Source organism: Carcharodon carcharias, chromosome 6, assembly GCF_017639515.1.
Source record: "Carcharodon carcharias isolate sCarCar2 chromosome 6, sCarCar2.pri, whole genome shotgun sequence".
Lineage (NCBI taxonomy): Eukaryota > Metazoa > Chordata > Chondrichthyes > Lamniformes > Lamnidae > Carcharodon > Carcharodon carcharias.
The window spans coordinates 175,975,807-175,994,798 of NC_054472.1; the positions used below are offsets into that span (position 1 = coordinate 175,975,807).

At 41.8% G+C, this 18,992-nt stretch overlaps 1 protein-coding gene across 2 annotated transcripts in view; it reads right to left on the reverse strand.

The window, feature by feature from the left end:
- LOC121279334 (protein spire homolog 1-like) overlaps window positions 1-1,537 on the reverse strand; it is a 278,331-nt gene extending 276,794 nt beyond the window's left edge. For both annotated transcript variants that reach the window (XM_041190495.1, XM_041190494.1), the window contains exon 1: window positions 978-1,537. In XM_041190495.1, coding sequence (XP_041046429.1) covers window positions 978-1,284 — 307 coding nt within the window. In that variant the 5' untranslated portion in view covers window positions 1,285-1,537. The remainder of the gene's footprint in view (window positions 1-977) is intronic.
- Window positions 1,538-18,992: the final 17,455 nt, after the last annotated feature.

An 18,992-nucleotide genomic window follows, 5' to 3' on the forward strand; every position in this document is an offset into this window, starting at 1 on the left:
CCGTCTCACACAGCAACCTTAACACCCCGGCCCTCTTTATTTCTCGCTTTTCGATCTGACAGATCCTGCTTTTCTCTCGGCCACAATGTTCACTCAATTTATTTCTTACACACTGGGTTTCTTCTGAGAATCAGGCGCTTGAAACGCTGCCCCTTACCCACCCCCCTCTGCCCCTTACCCACATCCCTACCCCCTCTGCCCCTCACCCAACCCTCCTCTGCCCCTCACCCACCCACCCACTGCCCCTCACCCAACCCTCCTCTGCCCCTCACCCAACCCTCCTCTGCCCCTCACCCAACCCTCCTCTGCCCCTCACCCACCCCCCCACTGCCCCTTACCCACCCACCCACTGCCCCTCACCCACATCCCTACCCCCTCTGCCCCTCACCCAACCCTCCTCTGCCCCTCACCCACCCACCCACTGCCCCTCACCCACATCCCTACCCCCTCTGCCCCTCACCCAACACCCCTCTGCCCCTTACCTAACCCCCCTCTGCCCTTCACCCACCCCCTAAACCCCCTCTGCCCCTCACCCACCCCCCTCTGCCCTTCACCCACACCCTACCCCCCTCTGCCCCTCACCCAACCCCCTCTGCCCCTTACCTAACCCCCCTCTGCCCTTCACCCACCCCCTACCCCCCTCTGCCCCTCACCCAAACCCCCTCTGCCCCTCACCCACCCAAACCCCCTCTGCCCCTTACCTAACCCCCCTCTGCCCTTCACCCACCCCCTACCCCCCTCTGCCCCTCACCCAAACCCCCTCTGCCCCTCACCCAAACCCCCTCTGCCCCTCACCCAAACCCCCTCTGCCCCTCACCCAAACCCCTTCTGCCCCTCACCCAAACCCCCTCTGCCCCTCACCCACCCAAACCCCCTCTGCCCCTCTACCCCTTACCCACCCACCCCTGCCCAGCAACTCGGTTCACGCTCAGCCCTCTCTTTGCTGTTCCCGCTCTGGATTCCGGTACATGTCTTACCTGGGTCGGCCCGGATGCTGATGTTGCCATCTCGGTGCAGGATGACTGACCTGGCTCCGCTCAGCCTGCCCCAGAACGGGTGCCAGTCGCCGGGCGGCTCTGCGGGAGGGTGCCGCTGCCGCTGCCGCTGCAGAGTGCTGCAGCACTGGAAGCACACGGCCCAAGCCTGCTCCTCGTTCAGGGGCTGGTTGTAAAGTTTGAGGATCTGCTCCAGGGACAGCTCCTGGCAATCCGCGTCCGGCTGCACTGGGGCACCGCAGTCCGCTGCTGCCGCTGCTGCCGGGGTGCCGGAGCACTGCTCTGCCATCGTCCCCGCACAACCAGGGTGTCTGCCTGTGTGTCTCTCCCTCTCTCTCTCCCTCTCTGTGTTCGTCTGGGTGTTTGGCTGGGGAGGGCAGGCTGCAACACAGGATCAGCCCCTACACCATCGGCAGCAGGAATAAAGCCAGCACCATCGTCTCCAGCCACTGCATCATCTGCATCATCATCATCATCCCAGTATTATCAACAGCACCGCGGCCAAACCGACAGCTCCTGACTTCACTCACACACCAGCCTCTTCCAGCGGCTTCTGATTAAATCCAATCATATGACTGGCTCCTCAATGCCTGGGAGACGCCGTGTGGTCCAAGCGCCCGTCCTGTCCTCCAGCTTTAATTTGCTGCACTTGCACATTTTTTTGTTATAATTTATTCATCCATGGGATGCGGACGTTGCTTTTTTGCCCACCCCCAATTGCCCTTGAGAAGGTGGTGGTGGTGAGCCACCTTCCTGAAGCGCTGCAATCCATGTAGTGTAGGTACACCCACAGTGCTGTTAGGGGGAAGGGAGTTCCAGGAATTTGACCCAGTGAAGAAACTGTGATGTATTTCCAAGTCAGGTTGGTGAGTGGCTTGGAGGGGAACTTGTCCTTCTCCTTCTAGGTTGTAGAGGTTGTGTGTTTGGAAGGTGCCGTGGAGGGAGCCTTGGTGAGTTTCTGCAGTGCATTTTGTAGATGGTACACACTGCTGCCACTGTGTATCGCTGTTGGGGTCAGTGAATGTTGAAGGTGTTGAATAAATTGAGCTGTTCTGCCCTAGATGGTGTTGAGCTGCTTGAGTGTTGTCAGAGCTGCACTCACCCAGGCAAGTGGGGAATATTTCATCACACTCCTGACTTGTGCCTTGTAAATGGTGAACAGGCTTTCGGGAGTCAGGAGGTGAGTTACTCACTGCAGAATTCCTAGCCTCTGACTTGCTCTTGTAGCCATAGTATTTATATGGCTAGTTCAGTTCAGTTTCCGGTCAATGATAACCCTCACAAAGTTGTTAGTAGGGGATTCAATAATGGCAATGCCATTGAATGTCAAAGGAAGGTATTTAGACTGTCATGAAGCTATTAATGTATATAATATTTTGGAAAATATTTTTCTTTTAAAATAGAGGTTTAGTCTGCGGGTGCATCATAATTGGATTAAAGCCAGCCAGTCTGGGTGCTTTGATATGTACTAGTTTTGATATGTAAGAAAGATAGCGTGCATTTGCATTTTTTGAATGGAGCATTGAAGAAGTGGGTTGAAAATTTGACACCTTTCTAGCAGCTACCAAGCAATATGTTTATATTACTAATAAAATTGGCACAATGAATGGGGTTCCATTGTTAAAAGGTAAAGTTCAAAAAGACTGGTGAGACAATGAGTATTTGAATTCAATCAGTGGTGCTAGGTGTAACTTCAATAACTTTTGGGTGTGCAGAGTAGAGGCAATGTGAGATCAAAAGGCAGCTGCAAGCCTCCAACTGTCTCCACAGTGAAAAGAACCTCATTTTCAATTCGTAAGGTGAAAATGCTTTGCCTGGTGTTTGGTTAAGTCTATGGGTTGCTGTTGCCTTAATGGAGATTAGTTTGGGAATTTGTTAAAAGTTATGATAGTAGTAATCTGTAGCCATCTGTATACATATTTTTAACCTGTGTTAATTAATAAAATGTTTCAATTAGTTTAATGTAAAACCTCAAGAATTGACGGTCTGATTGCTGAATGTAGAGTCGCATCTCAAACATAACACTTAAAATTATAACATTGTTTAAAGTTTCCCTCTAGGACTTTTTTAAATAACTCTGCTTTACCAACTACATCAGTCATAACAATTAGGGGCTTGTCTGGGATAAATTATATTTCTAATTGCTCAATTGGTTATAAATTGGTGGATCATAAAGCTGACGAGTACAAGAGGCACTTTGAATTCAGGAGTTGGTGAGGTATTTTAGAAGTGGTGAGACTGCAAGATGGATTTGCCAATTGCTAAGACTTGTCTGGGAGTAGAAGTTGGTGGGAATAACCAAAAGTAAGTTAACAGAGTTGGTGGATAAGTTACAATTGGGGTTACCTGCAGGAGCTAGGAAATCTGATATGGTTAAAAGTATAGCACAGCACCTACAGTTGGAAGTGAAGCCTGATACTAGTGAGTCACAGCTGGAGGTAGTGAGACTTCAGTTACAAATGAGGACACTAGAATTTGAACAAGCAAAGAAACTGAAAAAGCTTGAATTTGAAGTAAAGGATAGAGAAATGGCTTTTAAAAGGGAATTAGAAATTGTGAAGATAGGGAAGGAGGAAAGGGAAGGAGAAAGAGAGAGAAAATTCTAACTGTAAATGTTGGCAGTTAGAAAAGAGATGTCAGTTGGTGAGGAAGGATTAATCTCGCGAGTATAACCCAGTGGGAATATGTTTAAATTTGTACAAGTTCTTCCAAAGTTTGAGGAAATAGATATTGAATCATTCTTTATTTCATTTGAGAAGATAGCTAAACAGATGAAATGGCCACAGGAAAACTGGACATTATGATTTCAGTCTAAGTTGTTAGGTAGGGGGCTTGAGGTATATACTTCACTTTTTCAGAAGAATTATGATGTGGTGAAAAAAGTTATTTTGAGTGCATATGAGTTGGTTCCTGAAATTTATGAATATGAGAAAGCAGCCTGGGCAAACTTATATTGAGTTTGAAAGAGTAAAACAAAATAATTTTGACCGGTGGATACGGGCATTAAAAATAGAAACAACCTACGCAGCTCTTAGGGAAGTCATTCTTTTGGAAGAATTTAAAGACTCAATCCCTTCAGTAGTGAGAACTCATGTGGAGGAACAGAGGGTTGATTATGTGAGACAAGCAGCAGAAATAGCTGATGATTATGAGTTAGTTCATAGAGTTAAACCTTTTTTTCATCATACTTTCAAATTGGAAAAGGATAAAAAGTGAAGGTGAAAGGAAGGCAGGTGGTCAGGGAAGAGAAGGAGTAGCTGGCAGTTCCCAGGAAGTTTTTTTCCCAGAATAAAAAGAAAGGTGCTAACTGTACAAGTGAAAATTGAGGTGTTTTCATTGTAATAAAGTGAGGCACACAAAGTCAGTGGCCAGGATTTTCCCCTCGGTGATTTGGGGGTGGGGCCCACTCGCCGAAGGGAAAATGACGTGGGATGATGTCGTGAGGAACCCCCGACATCATCCCGGTCCATTTAAATCTTCAGGAAGGTGGGCGGACAGCGAAATCAACTGTCCGCCCGCCAACCTGTCAATGGCCAATTAAGGCCATTGACAGGCTAATTATACCTTGTTAAAGGTTAATTCATGAAACTAATGAATTATTAATTCATGAAACTTCATCCATTGGTGGGATGAAGTTTCATGCCCATTTTTTAAAAATTTAATAAAGTTTACGTGTTTCCTATTAACATCCCATCTCGTGTGACATTGTCACATGAGGGGGACACGTTAATAATTTTAATATTTCTCTATTTTTTGACTTTTCTTACCTGTCAGTAAACACCCTGAGACAGCACTTGCCCGCCGCTGAGCCAGTGGGGCCCGCTCACCCGCCAAGGGAAAAATTCTGCCCAGTGTGTTGGAGATTGCAGGAAAGATTGGTAGGAATTATTGGGGTACAGAAAAGCTCCGGAAGTAAAAGTACTGTGGGTTCTGAGGTTTAGGCACAGGAGAAACCAATGGTTTGTGTACAGGTGAAACAGGGAAAATCAGTGAAAGGTAAAGAAGTGGGAATGTGCTCATAGTTTACTCAAGAGAATTCTGAGGAGCAGGTCACAGAAATGTTTAAAGACTTTGTATGTGGAGGGAATGTTTTTCCATGTGTACAGGGTGGAGTGGTAAAGATGTTAAAATATTAAGGGACACAAGGGCTAGTCAATCCTTAATATTGTGGGATAGTGATATTTGTTGTTCAGAGGGAGCGCTACAGGAGAAGGTAATAATAAACAGGGTTCATGGAGATGCTAAATCTATTCTGTTGTGGAAGGTAAATTTAAAGAGCAGGTGGAAGGCAGGTGAGGTTATAGTTGGAGTGGTAGAAAAATTGCCCATTCCAGGGGTTCAATTTATTCTGGGTAATGATATAGCTGGGTCACAAATGAGAGTAATGCCGGTTGTAGTTGAGCAGCCTATAGAAGTGTTTTCAACAGAAACGCTACAGAAGGAACATCCTAGATAGTTTCCTGATTGTATTATAATGAGATCAAAAGCCCATCAGGAAGAACAAAATAAACAAGATAAGCAGGCGGTTTAAGGGCAAGAAGAAAGTGTTGAAATCCAATTGGCTGGCACTGTATTTGATAACAATGTTCAGGAGGAAGGAATGCAGAACAGTTTAGTTGAAGTGTTTAACTCAGAGAGGTTAGTGGATTTACAGAAAAATGATTTGCAATTAAAACAATTATATCCGAAAGCTTATTCAGAAACAGAAGCAAAATGTATTCCAGTAGGTTATTATATTAATGATAAAGTGATGGTTGGATCATGTCTCAGCAAAGGAAAGCTGAAGGGAGGTGCATCAGATTGTTATACCGTTAGGTTATAGAAATGAGATTCTGAAGATTGCTCATGAAATCCCAATGGGGGGACATTTAGGAATTAGGAAAACACAGGAAAAGATACAGATGGTTTTTTGGCCAGGATTGCATTGGGATGTAGTCAAATTCTGTAGAATCTGTCATATATGTCAAGTAACAGGAAAATCACAAGCAGTGATTAAGCCAGTGCCTTTAATTCCAATACCAGCGTTTGAAGAACCTTTTTACCAGGGTCATGATTGATTGTGTAGGACCCCTTCCTAAGACTAAAAGCGGAAATCAATATTTATTAACAATAATGGATGTGTCTACCAGGTTTCCTGAAGTGATACCTTTAAGAAATATTACAACTAAGAAGATTGTGGAGGAGTTAATTAAATTTTTCACAAGATATGGCGTACCTAAAGAAATACAGTCTTATCAGGGGTCAAATGTCATGTCACAGCTGTTTAAGGAAGAAATGAACAGTTTGGGGATAAAACAGTTTAAGACAACAGCTTATCATCTGGAGTCACAAGGAGCTTTGGAAAGGTGGCATCAAACTTTAAAAACTATGATGAGAGAACACTGTCAGGATTATGCACGGAATTGGGATATAGGAATTCCATTTTTGATATTTGCTAGTAGAGATGCTCCTAATGCATCAACTGATTTTAGCCCTTTTCAACTAGTTTATGGTCATGAGGTAAGGGGACGGCTGAAATTGATTTATGAGAAATTGGCGGGTCAAAATTCAGAAACTACTCTCCTGGATTATGTATCAAATTTCAGGGAAGGATTGAACAGAGCATGTGAGTTGACTAGGGAACATTTAATGGCCTCACAACAAGTGATGAAAGTGAAAGCAGATAAAAAGGCTAAAATTCACTGTTTTGTTCCTGGAGAGAAAGTATTAGTTTTGTTACCAGTAGTAGGGGATTCATTAAATGCAAGATTTAGTGGGCCTTACAGGATTGAAAAGAAATTGAGTGAAGTAAATTATTTAATAAATACACCAGATAGAAGAAAGAAGCAGAGGGTGTGTCATGTAAATTTGCTTAAATGGTCATTTGACAGAAAGGACCACCAAAAAGAGGTGTTAGTGACAGTGGATAATGAGAAAGAGGTAGAAGTGTAGGATTCTGAAATTGATTTTCCTCTAATCAAATTGGATAATGAGGGGGTGCTTGAAAATTTAAATGAAATATTGAGAAGTGTCAAAGTGATTTGGAAAAGCTATTGCCGTCACACAAACCTATTTATGGAAATAAGTTGGGAAAGACACATTTAGCTTTACATGATGTATTTATAGAAATATCATCTTCAATAAGGCAACAACCTTATAGACTAAATCTAACAAAGTTATCACAAGTACAAAAAGAAATTGATTTCATGTTTCAAAATGATATTATTGAGTCTAGTTGCAATAACTGGAGTTTGCCTATTGTGCTGGTACTGAAACCGGATGGAACACAAAGACTGTGTGTGGACTATCAAAAGCGGATTCATATCCCATACCAAAGCTGGAGGATTGCATTGAGAAGGTGGGAAAATCGAAATTTATCAGAAAGATTGACTTGCCAAAAGGATATTGGCAGGTACCATTGTTAGAGAAGGCAAAGGAGATATCAGCTTTCACAATGCCAAGTGGACTATATCTGTTTAAAGTCATGCCATTTGGTATGGAGAATGCAGCTGCGACATTTCATTGCAGGTCTAAGCAATCGTGTGGTTTATGTTGACGATCTAATAGTTTTCAGTCAGACATGGGATGAACATTTACAGCATCTGGAAGAATTATTTACTCAACCACAAGAAGCTAATTTGGTGGTGAACTTGGCTAAAAGTGAGTTTGCAAAAGTGCAAGTTACGTATCTAGGTCATACCATTGGACATGGTAAAGTGGCTCCGAGAGATGCAAAAGTCAAGGCTATAGCGGATTTCCCAGTGCCTACAACAAAATGAGAAGTTTTGAAATTTCTGGGCATGAGTGGGTTTTACTGGAAATGTGTACTAAATTTTAGCCAAGTGGTTGCTCCACTGAATGAGCTTTTAAAAGAGAACAAGAAGTTTCAATGGACACTCAAGTGTCAGAAGCTATTCGATTGTTTGAAAACTGTATTAACTACAACACCAGTGTTGGTTATACCCAATTATGCCAAGCAATTCAAGTTGGCCATTGACGAAAGCGATATAGGCATTGGGGCTGTACTATTACAAGAAGATGACAATGGAATTGGAAAACCGATAGCGTATTTTTCATGGAAGCTGAATGTACAAAAGAAAAGATATTCAACGATTGAAAAAGAGACTTTGAGTTTGGTGTTAGCATTGCAGCATTTTGAAATTTATGTTGCAAACAATTCATCAGAAACAATCATTTATATAGACCATAATCCTTTGAAGTTTTTGGACAAATTTTGATACAAAAGTACAAGGCTTTTCAGATGGAGTCTATTACTATAACCATTTAATCTACGTATTATACATATTGCTGGAAGGGAAAATCTACTCACAGATGCATTATCAAAAGTTTGAAGCTTAAAGGGAAATGGGACATTTTTTAAAAAACCTGGACACTGAACTGGAGTGATTTCTGTTGATACCACGGACTTGTGTGTGTGTGTGTGTGAGTATGTGTGTGTATATATGTTAATGCATGTATCTGGTAATGTAGTAGCGTAATAATTGTAGGAGATGGTGTGAGATATATTATTAAAATGAAGTTGTCTTTTAAAATTATGATGGTTCATTTTTCAATAAGGAGGGGGATGTCATGAAGCTATTAATATGTATAATATTTTGGAAAATATTTTTCTTTTAAAGTAGAGGTTTAGTCCGCGGGTGTGTATTAATTGGATTAAAGCCAGCTAGCCTGGGTGCGTTGATATGTAAGAGGTAGTGTGTATTTGCATTTTTTGAATAGAGCATTCAAGAAGTGGGGTGAAAACTTGATGCCTTTCTAGCAGCTACCAAGCAATATTTTTATATTACTAATAAAATTGGTACAATGAATGGGATTTCACTGTTAAAAGATGAAGTTCAAAGAGGCTGGTGAATTCAAATTCTCATTGTTTCAATCAGTGGTGGTAGATATAACTTCAGTAGTTTTCGGGTATGCAGGCAGAGGCAATGTGAGATCAAAAGGCAACTGCAGGCCTCCAACTGACTCCACAGTGAAAAGAACCTCATTTTCAATTCATAAGGTGAAAATGCTTTGCCTGGTGTTTGGTTAAGTCTATGGGTTGCTGTTGCCTTAATGGAGATTAGTTTGGGCATTTGTTGAAAGTTATGATAGTACTAATTTGTATCCATCTGTATATATGTTTTTAACCTGTGTAAATTAATAAAATGTTTCAATTAGTTTAATGTAAAACCTCAAGAACTGATGGTCTGATTCCTGAATTTAGAGTCACACCTCAAACATGACACTTAAAATTATAGGTTATGACAGTTATTTAAAGTTTTCCTCTGGGATTTTTAAAAATAACTCCACCTTACCAAGTGAATCGGTCATTTGCTGCATTGTAACAACAAGTAACCTCCCAAGCCTGGACTAGGGAGGCAATATAAATGAGAGAAAGGAAAGTGAGGAATGGGATAAAATAAAACAAACTATTCTCCCTTCCTGTCAGCCGTGAGTCAAGTTGTATTTAGAAATTCAAAATAAGGACCGCAAATGCTGGAAATAGTTGGCAGGTCCATCAGGAAGTGAAAGGGATTAAATTGTTTTGTTTCAGGTGATGACATTTGCTGAATGAATGTGTCAGACATAGCTTTCAAGATACAGAAATTAGAGATTTTTCTTGGAGCAAAGTGAGAGTTTCCTTCCTGTATTAGATTGTGGAACTTGTCTTTCCTACTTTATTGAAAAGGGAAATTCTGGTAGGGGGAAATGTAATGAATGATGCATGAGCAATAACTTACATTTACACATCACCTTTAACACAGGAAAATGCCCCCAAGTTGCTTGACAAGAGTGATCAAACAAAAACTTGATGCAGAGTTACACAAGGAAATATTAGGACAGGTAACTAAAAGTTTGGTCAGAGAGGTAAATTTTAAGAAGTCTTTTAAAGGAGAGAGAGGTGTACACGGGGAGGTTTAGGGAGGGAATTCCAGAGTTTAGAGCCTAGACAGCTGCCAATAGTGGGGCAAAGGAAATGGGGGGGACACATAATCTGGCAGTTCACAAGGCAAGCTACCACCTGTCCCAGTCCCTGCCTCTCAGCACTCCCTGCTACTCTTAGCTGAGTGTCATGGGGATCTGAAGCGAAAAAAATTTTTTTTTGGAAAGTCATGGCATAGTGGTATCGTCACTGGACTAGCAGTCCAGAGACCCAAAGTAATACTCTGGGGGCCTGGATTCGAATCCCACCATGGCAGATGGTGACATTTCAATTCGGTAAAAAATCTGGAATTTATAGTCTAATTGTTGTATAAACAAACCTGGTTCACTAATGTCCTTTAATGAATTGGCAATTTGGTTGACTCTGAAATGGCCTAGCAAGCCATTCAGTTCTCAAGGGTAATTAAGTATGGACAATAAATGATGGCCTAGCCAATAATGCCCACATCCCGACAAATGAATAAAAGAAATAAGAGGCCAGAGTTAGAGGAACACAAAGTTCCTTGAGTGTTGAAGGCTGCAGGAGGTTACAGAAACAGGAAAGAGCGAAGCAATGGAGGGACTTGAGGACAAGGATGAGAATTTCAAAATTGAGGCATTTCTGGACCAGAAGCCAATGTATACCAGCAAATCCATGATGGTGGTAAAGGAAGCCTAGTGCAAATTAGGCTATGGACAGCAGAGTCTTGACTGAGCTCAAATGTAGAGAAGTTGGAAGATGGGACTCTAGCCAGGAGAACATTGGAATAGTCCAATCATGGATGAAGGTTTGAGCTGAGCCAGGGGTGGAGATGGACAATGAGTAGGGAGGTGGAAGTAGAAGTCCTGCTAATGGAGTGGATATGGGGTCAGCCACTCATCACAGGTGCCAAAGTTGTGAAGTGTCTAAGATTGTAGCCAAGGACTGATGAAGTCAGTGCAGTTGTTTGCCACAGCTGTGCTGGGAAACCCATCTGGCAACAACGAGTTCTTGAAAAGAATCTCATTCTGTCTTTTTCAGGTGCTAGTGAAAATGCTGTGCTTTAATAGCATTTCATGTTGCTACTTCACAATCAACACAACAGATTCCAGAGTGTCAGGAGTTCCAGCATGCTTCCGGAGGCATCAGATGGATTCTATCTAGACCTGACCGCTTATGAACCTTCCAGCTGTTTACTCATTTCATTATTGTTCATTATATTCTCCGTCACTTCAAAATTACAGTTTGAGAATACCGTTGACATCTTCCAGTTGTGATAAACTCCTCTGAAAGCTTCACCCGACTGTTAGCCAACCTGTTAGCCCCATTTGTCTTCATGGGCCCGGATTCTTCCTATGGCGGGCGGGCTGGGCAGGGGTGGGCACAGAACCGAATGTCGCCCGTGATCGGCTCCGCACCGCCATCTTACGTGGGCGGGACAGTTAAGGCCCGTCCAGTGTAATACATGACCAGGAGTGCTCAGCGCTACCTGTGCGGGTGGGCATGCACACGAAAGAGCACAGCAATCTCCCCAGGATTGCCCCAGGGAGATTGAATGGGTATTAAAATAATTAAATAAATGATTTAAAAATTTATTTAAACGTGTCCCCTCATGTGGCTGTGTCACATGAGTTGCGACGTGTTTTTAATTTTATGAAAATGTATTTATACATTTGATAAAAGCTTCAGGAAACCTCATCCCGCCCGTGGATGAGGTTTCCTGAAAAACGCAAAGGCCGCTTGGGCTTTTCGCCTGCCCGACAACCTTAAGGTGGGACGGGCAGCATTCGCAAGTGCTTCAATTAATTTCTTAATGGGTTAATAGACTGTTTACATTTCGGCAGGCGCGCAGCCGACTCCGATACACGCCCGCCGAGCAAAATATCGCAATGGCGCGCGATGACATCAGGATGCACGCCCAAAATTGTCGCGCGTCATTTTATACGTCAGCAATTCGGATCTGCCCCTGCTTGCCAACATAAAGATCCTGCCCATAGGGGTGGACAAGAGGTGTACTCTTAACTCTTTGCTTGCTACAGACATACCAACAGAATTTCATTGTTGCCTCACTTCCTTACAATTTCCTTTTCTGATTTTAATTTTCCCCCTGGTTAATATCTTAACATCCTTCACTTTGCATTTTACTGGTCTTATATAAATCCCACAATCAACATCACCAGAGCGGAGTATCAGCCCATTCTCACATTGCTGTTAGCGGGAGCTTGCTGTGCATGTCAGCTGTGGCTCAGTTGTTGTGGGAGCTGCACCCAACCAGGCAAGTGGGGAGTACGCCACCTCACTTCTGCCTTGTAGATGATGGACAGGCTTTGGGGAATTAGGGGATGAGTTACTGCAACAGCCAATTTACACATAGCAAGATCCCACAAACAGCAATTAATTATTGACCAGAAACTATGGAGAGAATTTTCTCCCCGTCAGGCGGACTGGGCGGGAGCGGAATTGTGAGCAGCCAATCACCGCCAGCGATCAGCTGCATGCTGCCATTTTACATGTACAGGCCAATTAAGGCCCACCCAGCGCGACGGGCACCCGGAAGTCATAAAAATGAAAAAATAAAATTATTCAGACACGTCCTCTCATGTGACATTGTCACGTGAGCTGGGACATGTTTATGAATTATTGACAGTGATAATATCTAAATGGAACAACATACTGATGCACACAGGTGCTGCACTTGAATGCAATCTTTAATTCAGCACTGTAGGATAATCCACAAACTACAAAGGCCTAGTTACTTAGTTATGCAAGTCTACTTTCCAATTGGAATAATCATTGGATTCAGGAACTTCTGGTGTGTACACTATTAATAGGCCAATTATATACACAATTTATATCAATGCAAAACCAGAACTGTTTCATATTGATATTACTGAAGCGACAACATTCACATTTTGGTAAACGGTATGAGATCATCTTAATGTATAATTGCAAGCTTGCCTCTTGGGGGAGATCTTTATCCATTATTTTTAACCTTATTAATGTACATGAGCCTGTGCCCTATCATTTCTCCACAAACACTGAGATTTAAGTCAGCAGGCAAGTTCCAATCAGAGAGGAGTATAGACCGAATGGTATAACTTTGGTCAGCCTGTTCTGCATTGTTCTTACTCAAGTACCAACTCAAACTGCCCCCTTATATTTAGTATAAGTTCCAGTTTCATCCAATGGTGGTAACATTTTAAGTTAAGCTATCCTTTCAGTAGTGGAGTTTTGATTCCATAAGCCCGTCTTTTTCCCCACAGTACTACAATTCAGAGCAGTTGTTAGGGAGAGTCGCTATGGTTACAGCTGGTGTGAAGAGCCATCTGTCAAGTTGCTTCATGAAATAAATTCAGTTTTCCATATATGCGAGAAAACTGTGTCACGTGTGTTACTGGCATAGACATTGCAGTAAACAAAACATTAGTTTTCTTCAGATTGACACCAAACACATAATTGCTTCTGTAAAGCAGAACCTTGTAAAATCTCTATAACATCTTTTTCAACTGATGTTTCAGATAGCCAAATGCACAGTGAATTTAACATTGTCTTTGAATATCTGTATTTGGGATTAGGAACCAATCAATACACAAAACCCTATGGGAACATCCACATGAAATAACTTGAATGCAGGAACTGATTCTTTAATCTATAGGTGAGCTATGATACCTTATCCTAGGTGCTAATCTAATTATATAAAGTCAAAGCATTGATATGTAAGATTGAAAAAGATGTGAACTATGATTTATTAAATGACTCTATGCATAGAATATGATTTTTTAAAATGATTTTTTAATATGATTTTTGAAGCATAAAGCAAGAGTCAATAAATTAGATTTAAATTATGTCCAGAAAGCGAAATAAAGGTGGAATTAAGGGAGAGATGAAACAGAGAAGCAGGAAAGTTTAAAAATATATACTTTTAAAAACAGTTTGCAACGTAATTTTTTTCTGAAGGAACGAAGCTCAACATTAAATCTTAATTTTTCAGGCTCAGAGAGGCTGATCATTAATAATCATCACTTACTATGCTATTAAAAACTCTATTACTCCTAAATGCATGGGTCATAACTTCTTCAGATACTTTTAATGCAGAACTAGAGTGTAAGTACCCAGGTTCACTCCTTCACAGTGATAACAGTGCCAAGTCTATTATAAGGACTACAACAGCATACCCTGTGGAGAAGCAAGAGTATCTTTGACAAGCAGCTTCCAGCTTTTTACAAATGACTGTGAATACCAGAAATTGCAGTCAGATTTATCCAGTAATAAATGTGAATGCTGATAGTCTTGCCAAAATTATTACAGCAAAATCTGAACCTCCGTGCCTTTGACTTTACTTGATTGACAGCTCTTTAATTCAGAGCTTTTCTGGACTTGAATGCATAATAGGGACTTTCTTAAATATTGTTACTGTTCAATATGTTGAATTCAGTTCTGCTTTGGTTCAGTTTCTGGAATTGATAGTTGGGCCTGAAATTGCTCAGAACTGCTCCTGCTCCGAGGGGCGTTGCCTCGTTGTAAGAACGGTAGAAATCCCAGTTATCTGTGTGAACAGGGTTTCTGCCACCTTGCCAGCAAAGTATTGTCAGCTGAGAAGGATCAACTGGGAGGAATGTCCTACCTTTGGGCCCAATGAAGTAGGCTGGAAGACCAACTCACCCGTGCCTAAACATTATGTTGGAAACTCTATGGAAACATGCCCATAAATAATTCTGATTATTATACTCTGTGAAGGATTAATTCTGAAGATACTTAAATGCTTGTGGACTACTTCAATCTTTGACATTTCTCAAAGGTCGAGTAGAAAAGTGATGAAGTTGTGCTAAACCTTTATAAATCACTGCTTATACCTCAGCTGGAGCATTTTAATTTCCGGACACTACACTAAGAAGGATGACAAACTCTAAGCGAGGGTGCAAAGAGACATTAGTAGAACGTTCTCAGGGATGAGGAACTAGAGGTAACTCTTTTGAGTACAAACCCGTTTCCATCTGTTTCAGATGAAGTTACATTGTTTGTCATTGTGAGATTTCAACTCTTGATACTCTTTTGAGTAAACCTGTTTCCATCTGTTTCAGATGAAGTTACATTGTTTCATAGTTTGCCATTGTGAGATTTGAACTCTTGATCTTGGGGTTACAAACCCAGTACCATAACCACTTGGCTATTTAGGCCAAGCAAATGAATGCCAAGTCAGAGTAACTCTTTCGAGTACAAACCCGTTTCCATCTGTTTTTCAAATGAAGTTACATTGTTTCATAGTTTGCCAGTGTGAGATTTGAACTCTTGATCTTGGGGTTACAAACCCAGTACCATAACCACTTGGCTATTTAGGCCAAGCCAGGAACTAGAGGTATGTGAACAGATCAGAATTGGGTTGTACTGAGAAGGTTAAGGGAAGATTTAATACAGGTGTTTAAAATTCTGAGTAGTTTTGGCAGGGTAAATAAGGAGAAATTCTTTTCACTAGCAGGACGGGTTGCTAACCAGAGGTCATAGATTTAAGATAATTGGCCAGAGGGGAGATGAGATATTTTTTATTTGAAACAGCAAATTATGATGACCTGAAATGGATTGGGTGGTGGAAGAAGATTCAATAGTAACTTTAAAATGGTTATATACTTGAAAGGAAATATTCGCAGAGCTGTGGGGTAAAAGAAAGGGGCGTAGAGGGAGAACAGGGAATTATAGGCCAGTCAGCCTGGGGAAAATTCTAGAGTCCATTATAAAAGATTTAATAGCTGAGCACTTGGAAAACAGTGGCAGAATTGGACAGAGTCAGCATGGATTTACGAAAGGGAAGTCATGCTTGTCAAATCTACTGGAATTTTTCGAGAATGTAACTAGTACAGTTGATGAGGGGGAGCCAGTGGATGTGGTTTAGTTGGGCTTTCTGACAAAGTCCCACATAAGAGATTAGTGTGTAAAATTAAAGCACATGGGATTGGGGGTAGTGTATTGAGGTGGATAGAAAACTGGTTGCGAGACAGGAAACAAAAAGTAGGAATAAACGGGTCTTTTTCCAAATAGCAGGCAGTGACTAATGGGGTACTGCAGGGATCAGTGCTGGGACCCCAGCTATTCACAATATATTTGAATGATTTAGATGAGGGAGCTAAATGTAATATCTCCAAATTTGCAGATGATACAAAGCTGGGTGGGAGGGTGAACTGTGAGGAAGATGCAGAGATGCTTCAGGGTGATTTGGACAAGCTGAATGAGTGGCATATGCAATATAATTTGGATAAATGTGAGGTTATCTACTTTGGTAGCAAAAACAGGAAGACAGATTATTATCTGAATGGCGATAAATTGAGAGAGGGGAATGTGCAATGAGAACTGGGTGTCCTTGTACACCAGTCATTGAAGGTAAGCATGCAGATGCAGCAGGTGGTAAAGAAGACAAATGGTATGTTGGCCTTCATAACCAGGAGGATTCGAGTACAGGAGCAGTGATGTCTTGCTGCAATTATACAGGGCCTTGGTGAGACCATACCCGGAATATTGTGTGCAGTTTTGGTCCCCTTATCTGAGGAAGGATGATCGTGCTATACAGGGAGTGCAGCGAAGATTTACCCGACTGGGATGGCGAAACTGACATATGAGGACAGATTGAGTCGGTTAGGATTATATTTGCTGGAGTTCAGAAGAATGAGGGGGATCTCATAGAAACCTATAAAATTCTAACAGGACTAGACAGGGTAAATGCAGGAAGGATGTTCCCAATGGTGGGGGAGTACAGAACCAGGGGTCACAGTCTGAGGATATGGGGTAGACCATTTAGGACTGAGATGAGGAGAAATTTCTTCACCCAGAGAGTGGTGAGCCTGTGGAATTTGCTACCACAGAAAGCAGGTGAGGCCAAAACATAGTATGTTTTCAAAAAGGAGTTAGACATAGCTCTTGGGGTGAAAAGGATCAAAGGATATGGGAGAAAGTGGGAGCAGGCTATTGAGTTGGATGATCAGCCATGATCGTAATGAATGGTGGAGCAGGCTTGAAGGCCTACTCCTGCCCCTATTTTCTACATTTTCTATGAAAGATCAGAGAGCGGAACTAATTGGATAGCTCTTTTAAATAGCCAGCACAGGCATGATGGACTGACAGAATTATACAACGCAGAAGGAGGCTTGGTATGACAGCCTTCATACCTATTGGGAGCAGTTCTCCCTTGCTTTAGCCATTTTCAGGATGCAGGTTGGTTAGTGTAAGTGATGCTGCCAGTGGCACTTGGAATGATTTGGCAACATAGAACTTAAGGACTGTTATGACAATTTTGATCATGGGCCACATGTTGTGCCTGTGAATGAGATTGTTTGTTGGTCACTTTGCAGCATATGACATAGCAAAATGACATCCTCCTTTGTGAATCACATCCTACTCAATCACTGACAATTATATGTATATTGATCTGTACATGGAGATGCAGGGGTACCAAGAGATGGGCATAGCTTCTTTAATTCTTTGATTTGTCTAAAACCACTCTCTTGCTTCAAAACAGACAAGTAGAGGACTTCCATTGTGCTAGCAACAATGAGATTGGAACAATAACATCACTGACCCAACAGTCGTCAAAAAAGGTAACAGAACACTCAAATGACAAAACAAAAAAGAAACGGAAAGAATATTAACCAAGTAGTACATTTTCCTGAGTTCTGTCGAAGGGTCATGAGGACTCGAAACGTCAACTCTTTTCTTCTCCGCCGATGCTGCCAGACCTGCTGAGTTTTTCCAGGTAATTCTATTTTCCTTGCAGTTTTCAGCCCAAGCTCTTCAGCAGGCAGAACTTTGCAACCTTGGACGCTTGTTTGTTTAATATACACATGTCAGTGAAGCAGCAGCAGTGTTAAGGACATGGAAACTTCATCAGGGCTCATTAACATAATGCAAATTCTTAACACTAGAACGTCCTGGCACCAGAAGGAAATCTTGGTGGTAAAGGGCATGGGGCACTAATTTGGCAGAGAACCATCCTCATTTGTGCTTGTTTTTACTCCACTCATGGAAAATGGGCTACATAACTGTCTTTCATGATGTGGCTAGGGAATGGATGTGTTTACTTATAATTTGCTCCTCAAAGTTATAGGGCTCAAAAGTATTTATTGTTGATGTTTACAGATTAAGGATAGAATGAAGACCATCAATTGACATTAATTGTAGTGTAAGTTAACAGATGCGATATGCCAATGTATGACACAGACGATGATGTAGCACTGACACTAGTCAGTCATGCATTAGACCCTCGTGAGAGAGGTTGGAATCATGCTGAGCTGCAACATGTTTGCTCTGTAACTTGTTTAGATGCAGTACTAATAGGCAAGTGTTAAGCAGATACCAGAGTATGTCTAAGTCTGTCTAAGAGCCAAGTCTTACACAGAGTCCGAGATAGAAGAACACACCTCACAACAATAATTATTCTTACATTTTCAGCAATACATTGGAGGTCCACCAGAGAACTCATCCACACTAGGGGGAATGGTAGCATGGTGGTAAAGTTATTAGACTACTATTCTAGACCTGGACTCATGCTCCAAAGACATGAGTTCAAATCTCACTATTTAAATTCAATTAATTAATAAATCTGGAATGAAATACTAGTTTCATAATAATGATTGTGAAATTACCAGGTTGTCTGGTTCACTAATGCCCTTTACAGAAAGAAATCTGCCATCCTTACCCTGGTTTGGCCTGTATGTGACTCCAGACCCACAGTAATGTGGTTGACTATTAACTGCCCTCCGATATGGCCTAGCAAGGCATGCAGGGGTGGGCAATAAATGCTCAGTGACGCTCAGATCCCACAAATTAATATGAAAACGTGTTACAAGCTCATTGACAAACTTTTCTAACCACACACTGTTTAAAAATTTCTTTCACTTAATTTGCATTTATATAGCACCTTTAACCTAGTAAAATGTCCCACACTGTTTCACAAGAATATTATCAAATAACATTTGACACCAAGCCTCATGAAGAGTTATTAGGATAGATGAAAGTAGGTTTTAAAGATCACCATACAAGAGGAGAGTGTGCCAGAGAGGCTGAGAGGTTGAGGAAGGGAAGTCCAAAGCATATTTCCTGGACAGCCAAAGGGGCAGCCTCTAATTTTGAAA